This window comes from Dryas octopetala, chromosome 3 (genome assembly GCF_963921425.1).
Source record: "Dryas octopetala chromosome 3, drDryOcto1.1, whole genome shotgun sequence".
Taxonomy (NCBI): Eukaryota; Viridiplantae; Streptophyta; class Magnoliopsida; order Rosales; family Rosaceae; genus Dryas; species Dryas octopetala.
Genome location: NC_141368.1, coordinates 23,258,750 through 23,269,909, shown reverse-complemented (window position 1 = coordinate 23,269,909; position 11,160 = coordinate 23,258,750). Strand labels below are relative to the sequence as shown.

The 11,160-nt window shown below is 37.5% G+C and overlaps 2 protein-coding genes across 2 annotated transcripts; both read left to right on the top strand.

The window, feature by feature from the left end:
- The first annotated feature begins 654 nt into the window (after positions 1–654).
- LOC147291876 (RING-box protein 1a) lies at positions 655–2,926 on the top strand. The gene is made up of 6 exons (XM_086236744.1): positions 655–794; positions 1,424–1,563; positions 1,676–1,726; positions 1,818–1,877; positions 2,399–2,470; positions 2,602–2,926. Exons 2-6 carry the CDS (start codon positions 1,431–1,433, stop codon positions 2,637–2,639), a joined length of 354 nt encoding a protein of 117 aa, XP_086092870.1. The 5' UTR covers positions 655–794; positions 1,424–1,430; the 3' UTR covers positions 2,640–2,926.
- A 3,338-nt stretch (positions 2,927–6,264) lies between these two features.
- On the top strand, positions 6,265–6,789 carry LOC147291875 (uncharacterized). Its single transcript, XM_086236051.1, has one exon. The coding sequence runs from the start codon at positions 6,265–6,267 to the stop codon at positions 6,787–6,789; it is 525 nt and encodes a 174-aa protein (XP_086092177.1).
- The last annotated feature ends 4,371 nt before the right edge of the window (positions 6,790–11,160 follow it).

Here is an 11,160-nt window from a genome sequence, read left to right as displayed (position 1 = left end):
AGGTTTAGAGTTGATTGAGGCCTTTGGGCAATTGTAAGGAAAAAAAATGATTTGGGGTTTCGTTTGGCCGTTTTTGAGTTTTGTTTAATTGTTTTTAAACCCTAACAGTAAACTTTAATATATTTATATATAAAAAATAATTAAAAATACTCTAAAGGGCCTAAACCCTAATATCATATATCATATCCTAAATAATATAGAGTATAAATTATAAAATATATATGATTGAGTGTATAGATTATAGAGTATAAATAATATACTAATTTCATTTATTTATTATACTAATTTTATTTAACAGTATTTATCTCCAGTGCGCATTATATTCATCTTATATCACATGAAACCTATTATATAATTTGGTTTTTTCAATATTTTTTATCGATTTAGTAGATAATATGTTAAATAAACATATGGTGAAGTTTCATTCAAAATTTCTATATTTTGATAGCAATTTTCGTCGTTTCCGTCTAATTTTTGTCGAAATTTACATTAAAATTTTCATCGCAATTTTTTTGAAATCCGAAATTTTATTCCTTGGGCCATACCGAAAGAAAAATGTGATTCTTTATTAAATAATTTTGGCCAAAAATGGAATATCAAAATTCATTGTAGGGTAAAAAGAATAAATAAAAAGTATTTGCAGCTAAAGGGGGTTCTCGATTGCAAGTAGCTCTGAAATTCAGCGGCAGTTCCTAATACAACCCCCCAAATTCCAATCACCAACGAAGGCCAAAAGTGAAGCCCTAACTCTCCATCTGTCCGATCTCCCCCTCTCTTTCTCTCTCATCCTTCAGGTGCGTTTCTTTGCTAATCATCCTACGACTTCGTTTCAGTCATTTATTCATTATCAGTTTAAGGTTTTATTTTCTTAGTTTTTAGTGATTTTTTTTTTGTCTAAATTTGTGGTTTTGATCGTTTGGGTTTGAGCTCATGTGACTAAAGCGATAGTCTAATTAATTAAGGTTTTTTATGGGTTTATATGTATGTTCGTTCATCAGGTTCCGTTTGGTTACCGAGAAAAAGAAGATAGCTATAGTTGTACAAGTTAATTTGCATTTCCTAAAATTTGAATTACTCAGGTATTGTTTTGAATTGGGTCCGTGTAGGAGTGTAAGACAGGATTTTTCCTTTCTCATAAATGGGTTGGACGTATATATTTGTTCTGTTTCCTGCTGCTGGTGTTGTGTTTACTGGTGCAAACTGCAAAGGTTAGTGGTGCAAATATGGTGGAATGTGTTTACTGTGTTTAAATAAATGGGTAGGTTGGCAAATGCTAGAGTATGGATATATTACTGGGTCTTGTAATTATATGGTTATAACTTAATCCCTTATTGGAATTCTTGGTGATATAAATTTATCCCATAATGGGAGATATTCGATGTGGTTTTATGGCTTTATGAAGTTGTTTTGGCTAATTTTGCAGCGAACCAATGGCGACATTGGACTCTGACGTGCCTATGGTTCCGGTAGGCGAGGCGTCCAGCAGTGCAGGTCCTTCTTCCACCAAGAAGCCCAAGCGTTTCGAGATCAAGAAGTGGAACGCTGTAGCTCTCTGGGCCTGGGGTAACCACTTTAAACCCTTACACTAATTCCTCCGATTTCTTTTGGGTTTATGGTTTCAATTAATTTGGTATTTGAATCATGTAGTGATGTTGTTTTGGTTTGTTGTGTGCAGATATTGTGGTTGATAACTGTGCCATCTGCAGGAACCATATCATGGATCTCTGTGAGTTTCCTTTTTTTATTTTTTTCGGTTTCATTTTTCTTGATTATATTATTTATTGATTTATTTTTCTTTCTGGTTTGGTTGTGAGTAGGCATCGAGTGCCAAGCGAACCAGGCAAGTGCCACAAGCGAGGAGTGTACAGTTGCTTGGGGTATGCTTCAGCTTTCAAACCCTCATTTCGTAAAGTTTATATATATGCAAATAATTTAAGACTTTGTTGTGTTTGCTATTCCCTTGATATTGATTCAGTTTCAGTATAGTTTGTATAGATCGCATTTATAATATTTCACCGTCAATCTTGCTCATGGGTATCTAAAACGTTTCTTGTATTTAATGTTAAATCCTTTGTGGTTTTTCTTGGATACCCTATTTGTTTTCTTTTATTGATATGAATTCTCTCTGCCCTCAAATCTGTATTTTACTGAGTGTATACCACTCATTGACCTTATGGCACTGGTCTCTATTTTTATTGTTTGAAACTGGTGACCTTATTCCAAAACTATCTTTGTGAGTTCATGCTTGAAATGTCGGTTGGAATTGATAGTCTTCCTTGTGTGTGTGGCACCCCAGTTATATTTTCTTCAGGACTAAATTATTCTGATTATAGTTGCATCTAGCATTAAACATGTGGTGTCTCCTTGTCTGAAGTGTTGGTTCTTATTATCTCTGTAGGGGTTTGTAACCATGCTTTCCACTTCCACTGCATCAGCCGATGGCTCAAGACTCGCCAAGTGTGTCCACTGGGTATGGTTTACGCCTTAAATCCTCTTCCCTTCCCATCCTTCTATTGTATATTATTTCCCTGATGCTCTTATAGCACCTTAATGTTTTGTTGTTTCTAATTTTAATTTGTTGTTGTTGTCTTGTTAATACAGATAACAGCGAGTGGGAGTTTCAGAAGTATGGTCATTAGAACCCTCATGTTGTCGAGTACTGGATCTTCTTTGCATTTTCTGCTATGGCGATGTCAAGGAGGGTCTCAACCCCTTATGTCTATCCTCTTTTTTATATTTGACTTTATTCTTGTCCTTTAACTTTTGTTAGTTCAACTGGAGCCATTATATTTTTGTTAAGAATTAGCCCAAGTGTGATTGTGAATTTACTTCAGTCAAATGTTCAAACTACTTTGCCATGTTATTAGTATTAAACAGTAATCTGCACAAAAAAAGATCCTAATATAGATCCCAAGTTCAAATAAAATCTAGATTTTGGTAGAGTAGGCTAATTGAATTTAATCTGAACAGAGAAAGATGTAAGTGGTTGAGGGTTTCTGCAATTCATGCATGTGTGATTAATTTATGAATTCTGATTACATGGAAATAGGTACACATTAATCAAACATGTATCTCTCGAATATGTTCCCTTTTGGATCCTAAACCATATGATGAGAGAGACACATGATTCCCTCAATTTGTTAGAGAATATCTCAATCATGGAGGAATTATTTTTTTGGGCCTAACTGTTACATTTATTTATTTTATTCAAAACATACTTTCATTAATGTTGATATCCATTTTGTGCCATGTTGAGCTCTATAAAATATTGAGCCTTAGACTGTATAGGGCCTTAATTGTTTGTATCAAATTTGTACTTTAGATATGTTATAGCCCATTAGGGTATTTGTAAAGGTGAGTTTTATCATCTATTATAAATAAGGCCCTCCACCTCTTTAGTAGGGGGCAGCCTCATAATGTCTTCTCTAGGGTTTTGATATTTCTCTGTGCACTTCAATTATTCATAGTGAAACTCTAATTACAACTAAGTGGATGTGACCTAGATCAAATTGGGATCAGGTGAACCACTATACATTCTTGTGTTCGATTGTGTGATTGTCGTTTTATGTTTTGATTATTGCTGTTGATGGCTTGACGAAATTTGTGCATTAACATTTGGCGTCGTCTGTGGGAAAGAGGTTTCATTCCCATTTGAACTTTACCTAGTTGGCTTCATAACGGATCTGCGAAGAGTCCTGGACTTGGATTCGACAACACGAATCATGTCTTTGGAGGAGATTTGTAGGAGGTGGCGAGCATGAAGGTGGATGGGTGGGCTCAACCTATGTGTAAGGTCGAGCACGACCTCCATATTCATGGATGTGCTTAGTGCTACTGCAATCAAGAAAAAAGAGGTTTAGAGGCTTTAGACGCCCTTGCTTATTGCTACCGCAATAAGAACAAACAAAGAAGAGCAAGAGACTTCAGCCTTGGCCTCGCCGAGGCAAAGGCTTGATGCTTCAACCTCCCTGCTGTCGGAATCAAAGAAAATAAAATAGGAGAGCCATGAGAAGCTTCAGCCTTGGACTCACCAAAGCTGAAGGCTACAACCTCGCCGCCGCCCAAGGCAGGAGTGTGCGAGCGATGACGGCAGAGAAAATTGAAGGAGAAGGATGGTTAGGCACCGCCGAAGTCGAGGCATTGTGGGGAGCAGTTGCATTCTCTCTGAATTGGAAGACGACAGAACGACGAAGTGGGGGACTGGGGCTGAAGTCGCAACTGAAGAAAAAACCTGAAACAACACAAGCCTAGTCCTAAGCTCACAACAAAGGCACAAAAATGGGGATAAATAAGAAAAAGTACAACCATATGCACTTCAGCCTTTACCTTGCCAAGGCAAAGGTGCGGGGACGGTTTTAGAATCGTAGAATTTGGTCTCTGGGGAAGCACGAGGTGTGCTTGAAGTGTGGCCTCGCCGAGGCAGAGGCTAGAAACTCAACTCCTTCCTACAGAGATCAACACACAACAAAGGGAAGCAGCCGGATTCCACAGAAAAAAAGGGCGAAGGAGGGTGAACTACCATCTCCGGCCTCTGCCTTGCCGAGGCTGAGGCGAGGGCTCAATTCATAGCACTGCACGTGGGGGTGAGAACACTGCCGAGGCTTTTAATCTCAACTTGTGTGCAACAATCAAAGAACAAGGAGAGTTTTTAGCCTTCCTTTCCGTTGCTGCTTGCTCCCCGAAGAAGACCAGCCTAGGCCTTTGCCTTGTCGAGGCTAAAGCCGGGGGTCGATGGGCCGAGATTAGGGCAGTGAGGGCTATTTGTTGTGAGTTTTTCTCTACAATTCTTTTTAGGCTGTTGCCGCTTCTTTCCTTCTGATGCCGAGATCAACAAAGAGGGAGGGGAAAAACAGGAAGAGAGCTTCAACCTTCGGCCTCGTCGAAGCCAAGATCAATGAGGGCGTCAGTGGAGGAGCACACAACAACGGTGTCGGAGCAGACTCAACAACAGAAGGCGGCTGGGCTTGCTGTGGTGTTACCGATGCCGAGACTTGGTGGGGTGGCAACTACTTCTTTGAGGAAGAAGAAATATAAAAAGAAGGAGAAGATGTGAGTTTTCAGATCCTTCTGTTTGAGGAAGAAACAACCCAGCATGTAGTTGGGTGGGTTTTTGCTCTTACAAAAAAAAAAAAAAAAAGCTTATGTTCTTTCTTTTTATTTATTTCTCGTCACATGTTATTTATAACTCTCGTCATATTGCATATGCAGTACAAATGCATAAGTCTTCTAATTTTACTCTTACTTTCCTCTCTTATCTCACATGCTAAATGTTCTCTATTCTACTTATCTCTCGTCACATGATTATTTTTTACTCTCATCATATGACACACACGAGCCAAAGTCTTAGTTAATTGGACCAACTCGAGCACAACACTACTATGAAATGGACCAACACGATCACAATACGAAGCACAAAATAAGCCAACTTAAATAGTTAGCCTAGTTCGTTTGACACTTCTGCTTGGAATGTTGCAATTCACAGGGTCACACCCAACAATTCACTCACCACACATGGCGTTCCTACGTATACTTCCTAACTTCTCAATGTTTCCCATCAAATTTTCAAGTTAAGCGTCTAGTGACATTAATGATCATATGGTCTAGTAAGCTCTTCTACAACAACAACAAATGCATCAAGAGGTAATCACGAAACCTTCTATTAAAGATTTGCTAACTAGTTTCATTATGAAGAGTAAGGGGAATCAAGCCAAGTAAGATGAGAAGATCAACATTCTAAGCAATGGTTTAAATAAGCTTGAGATGCAAATGGGGCAATTCGCCAATGAGGTTAGGGAAAGGAAGCAAGGTGTATTTTCAAGCATGCCGGAGTGCAACCCCAAGCATGAGCAAGTTAAGTTTATCACTACCTTGAGAAGTGGCAAGGAGTACAACAATCAAGTAATCTTGCCAAACTTTGAGGAAGTGGTAGAGGAACACTCTAGAGGGGACACCAAGGCACAACATGGGAATCCACTTTCTCCACCCGGATTTGAGAAGCAAGAGAAGATTTCGGCTTTGGGTGATAGTGATGTGATTTTGGGATACAACGAGGGCTACCCTAAGGATGCTAAGGCCGAATCTAGCAAGATTCAAGAGTAAGTTCCAACCGAAAGATCATTCAATAGAGGTATCATCGTCAACCCTCCTTTGAAGATTGTGCAAGATTTTGAGCCACCACTTCCATATCCTCAAGTTCTAAAAAAGCAAGAGGATAAGGCTAAAAAAGAAAACGTGAAGAATGAGCTTCTTGAGTTGTTCAAGAAAATGACTATCAACATTCCACTTATCAATGTCATCAAGACCATTCCTTCCTATTCCAAGTTCTTGAACGACCTATGCACAAACAAGAGGTACAAGACAAGCTTTTTGAAGAATGATAATGTGGTGCTAAGTGAGCAAGTGAGTGCTATTTTGCAAAGGAAGCGTCCACCTAAGTTGAAGGACCCAGGTTCCTTTACCATCCCTTGCACTATTGGGAATCAACCATTTGAGAAAGCTTTGATGGATTTATGGGCAAGCATCAATCTTATGCCATATCATGTGTATAGGACACTAGGTCTTGGAGACATCTCTCCCATCTCCATTTTTCTTCAATTGGCGGATAGGAACATAGTGTATCCAAGACGATTGGTGGAGGATGTTCTTGTGAAGGTTGATGAACTTATCATTCCGGTGGATTTTATTATTCTTGACATGGAGGAGGTGGAAACAAATGACTTGCCTATCATCTCTGGTCGTGCATTTATGGCAACCGCGGGTGCCAAGATTGATGTCAAAAAGGGCTTATGACCATGACGGTTCATGACACTACAATTGCCTTTAGAGTCTTTGATGCATTGGAGAAGCCATCACAAGCTTATGATTGTTATCAGATTGAAGTGAGGGATGACATGGTGTTCAAGAAGAGGCAACCACGGAGGTCATGAGACCCTATACAACACCCTTGGTTCCCAAAGTTGGGGTATGTCCCTCCAATGAGAATGTCAATCTCTACAAGAAGAGAGTCAAAGTGTATTATGATAAGAAGCTTGTGAAAAAAAGATTGAGGTCAAAGCAACTTGTGTTTCTTTCTGAACCAAGATGGAAGTTGTTTAAAGGTAAACTAAGATCAAGGTGGAGTGGTCCATTTGAGGTTGTTCAAGTATTTCCCCAAAGAGTAGTTGAGATCAAGGTTTTGAAGAGTGGAGCCATCTCCAAGGTGAATTGCAATCGTCTTGCACTTGAATGAGAGTTCAAGCCGCCATAAGATTCTCAAGGGTGCATAGTCCGGCGGAAGACGTTAAACTTAGCGCTTCTTGGGAGGTAACCCAAGTGTTCGAAGTCTACAAGGGAGAGTCTTTCTTGATCATTACCTTGTTTTAAGTTTCTTTATTTATGTTTTGTTGTTTTTGTTGCTGTTGTTTGTGTTATGGTGTTTTGTTTTCATGCTTTAGTAGTTTGAATAAGTTGTAGTTTATCTTTCCTCTTATGCTTGGATGTTTCATTGAGAGTTTTTAAAGCCACTTTTTAACATTAAAGACAATGTTAGATTCAAGTTCGGGAGGAAGGTAACTTTTGTTGAAAATTTTCAATTTTTGTTGTTTAATAAGGGCTAAGAAGAGAATGAGCATGTTTAGGTCTTAGAAGTTCCTATCTTGTTAATAATGAGTTATGAAACCTTGTTTGAATCCATTTACACAAACTTTGTCAATTTGGTGCATTGTAATGAGAGAAGCATAGTAAGACTTGTGTGAACCAATTATGTCCTATACGTGAGTTTTAAGCCTAATGAAAGTGCATATATTTTTTCTAGCACTTTGTTCTTCATGTGTGATCAATCTTGTGTGTATTGCATCTTTAGAACTTACTTGATATCTCTCAAAGCTTTGTGTCATGTATGAATGTATCTTGAAAATGATCTAGGCATTAGGAATCCACCATGGCCAAATGAGCATGATCCCTAAATATGTTTTATCCATTAGATTGTCATTTTGTACTTTTATGTTAGCCTTTCATTTCTTTTCACCACAAAATGTCTTACCATTTTGTTTAAACGCTAGCCTTTCCCTTTCTTAGCTAACTAGTGAGCAATGTGAGATTGAGTTATGTTAAGGTGCTTCCAAAGAAATAAGTTTGGGGGTTTTGGGAAAGACAAGTGTGGAGGTGTTCTATGTGAGCAAAGAAAAACAAAAGAAAAACAAAAACAACAGAAGGAAAAGAAAAATAAAATACCAAAAAGAAAGTTTCATTCAAGAAATAAAAAGTGTTTTTAGTTTAAGTTTTGGGGAATGATTTGAGGGTTGAGTTTTGGCAAGCATCTTAGAGATCTTAAAGTTCTTAAATCTCAACAAGAGAATTACTCACTATATTTGCTTGAATTTGTGATAACCTTTCCTTTCATTTATTTAACCTCTCACCCTAAGCCCCATTACAACTTAATAAAAGTCATTTTGATTCAAGATATTTTGTGCATGAGTAGTGGAAATGAGATTTAGTAGCAAGCATATGGAGGCATATGCACAACATTACTTTAAGTGCATATACTAACCCTTAAACACTTATGTGAAAATATAGAGCATTCCAATGAGTGTTTGGTTATTCAAGTTTGAATTGCATATCTTGTGAATGCATTGAATTGACATATGGTTTATAGTGCACACACTCACTCAAGCATATGTTTCATGTCTTGTTATTAGCACTAGAGGAAAATCTAGGAAATATTTTGTGCTTATGAAATTCATAGCCCTATCTTGTGTTTTTCTTTTTATGTTTCTTTATTATGTATTTTGTTTGCTCGAGAACGAGCAAAACCTAAGTTTGGGGGTATTTGATATGTTCATGAATTCACATCCTTTTATATTCCTCTTACTTAGTTTTTGTGAGTTCATTTGAATAAAAACTTTAAATTTCATTTAGTTTTGTGTTTTTGGCTTTTAAGTAATGAAATGAGAAATTGCACCATTTATTCTCCTTAATAAATTTTAACATGAATCCAAATAGAGATGGAAGCTAACACCTTGAAGTTATTGCAAGTTAAATTTCGTGACATTTGAAGACTTGTAAGGTGTTCATTTTGAATTTCAAAGTCATTCCAAAACTGCACATGAGGAGAACTGAGTCAGTTACATTGTGAGGGGCATAACGTTTTGGTCCGAGCTTGAATTGAGGCATATGATATATGTTAGAAAGAAGATATCCAGAGCTTTCCATTGATGTATAAAACGCAATTTTCTGGGTTGGTTAAGGCATTCAAATCACGCTCCAAAGATAGCTCAGAAATCCTGTCAGTAAAAGGACAAATGGTCAAAAATGCATCTTTCCATTTTGGGAAAATGCTTCACATGTGTTTCTACCCTCCTCTTTGCTCACCCATTTCTAGCAAAGGCTGAATTCAATATGGTCAAGGCTCTAAATAAGGTAATTTGGGCATCCATTTATCTCCACAACCCTCAAGGATCATCCAAAGAGAGATAACACTATGAGATTTCATACATTTATTAATTTAACAACATCCCAAAAACTTCAAAAAAAAAAAAAAAAACCCCAATTGAACACTATGAGATTTCAATTTGCAAAACCCTTAGTAGTAATCCAGTTTAATAGCAGAACATATATACAACTCTATTGTCCACCTATTTTGGACCCTTTTCAAAATATATCCACCCTCATACAGGAGTCTCATGCAAACTATCTCACTTCGTGCAAATATAATTGGATGCTGATATGACATCAAGTTTCGATCATGCAAATTATCTCACTTCATTGCATAGCCCACATAATCGAGGGGGCTAATGTTAATACCGAAAAAATTATTTAACATGCCCAATTAATTTCAAGTCCAATAAGAAATAATCAATGAATAGAAGGGTTGAGATGACAATTTCGTGCCAAAAAACCATGCCAATACGTGGGCCTAAGCCACGTCCATGCTACCGGGGCTTGTCAGATGGTTATGGTGTGGAAGGTTACAACTATATATGAGGCCCATTGGTTCACCAAACAATGATAGTTTTGGGCTACTTGGGGGCTTAAAACCCAAGCCTATTGATTGTTGAAACTGATGGGTAAGCAAGAAATTGAAACAGAATACCACTGGTTTGTTTCATGCCATTGGCTGATTAGGCTATCTACAGTGGTGAGAGTAGGAGTGACAGAAATACATGGCCTGAAAAAGTGATTTTGTATCCTGAAAAGTGATTTTATGATCTGAGAGTGATAGTAATATGTGATGAAGCTGCAGTAGTGCTGAAAGTAATAGTTGAGAGTAATACAATTGTACCTAATTAAATTAAGACTAATTTAGATTAAGTGATGGTTAAGTTATAATTTATAACTTAAATATTTATAAAAATTATACAATTCGTTTTATTTTAAAGAGATTTTTAATATAAGGTCAATATAGAATATATTTGGATTTATAATTTTATTATCCAAATTATAAATTCTATATTTCAAGTTGTTTGATATTTTTTAATGTTTGAAATGCAAAAAAATGGTAAACACAACACAACACAATTCATTGTATTGCATAATACGAATGACGACAAACATATAAAGGAAACCACAATAACAACTAAAGACTATAACAAGTACATAAAATTAACAACAACAACAACACCCAAGACGTTAAAGAAATGATGATGAAACGACAAACACAATCTTCAGTGGTTCCCACGAGTGGCCTTGGGCGAATCACGAGCGCTCATGTAAACATTCTTATATCCTCCCCAAAATGAGATATCTGGTTTGGCCTCACAATCGGCACATGGTTGAATGCCCTTCCCGCAAGTACATGGGATGGGACCTAGGTCTTTGGGTATTGGTAGTTTAGGTCCCGCTTGATACAATAGTGGCACATTTGTCTTTTTCCATCAGCATCGCACATACAGTATTGCATTATTGGTTGGTTTTAAAACCATGTTGTACAAACCTCACAATCTGGATTATAATCATCGGAACCGTTGCACTTACACCTTGGGTCACTCATCGGGTCATCAGCGGGTCGCCTGGAGCTCTCATCGGGGCTTGCTTGGAGGAGGAAGCCATTTTTAACGATAGTGATGTGGATGTGCTGGCCTACCAGTTAAACCTTAGTATTTATAGGGGAAAGTAGCATGGCTTGCCCATTCAGCAGAGCCACGATTTGAGGAATTGTCACCATTCGGTCCCTTATATAAATGG

Excerpts from the sequence above, each read along its gene's own strand:
- LOC147291876 (XM_086236744.1), top strand. The coding sequence starts at position 1,431 with ATGGCGACATTGGACTCTGACGTGCCTATGGTTCCGGTAGGCGAGGCG. Across the intron at positions 1,564-1,675 it reads TGTAGCTCTCTGGGCCTGGG|ATATTGTGGTTGATAACTGT; the intron begins GTAACCACTTTA and ends TGTTGTGTGCAG. Across the intron at positions 2,471-2,601 it reads TCGCCAAGTGTGTCCACTGG|ATAACAGCGAGTGGGAGTTT; the intron begins GTATGGTTTACG and ends TTGTTAATACAG.
- LOC147291875 (XM_086236051.1), top strand. The coding sequence starts at position 6,265 with ATGACTATCAACATTCCACTTATCAATGTCATCAAGACCATTCCTTCC.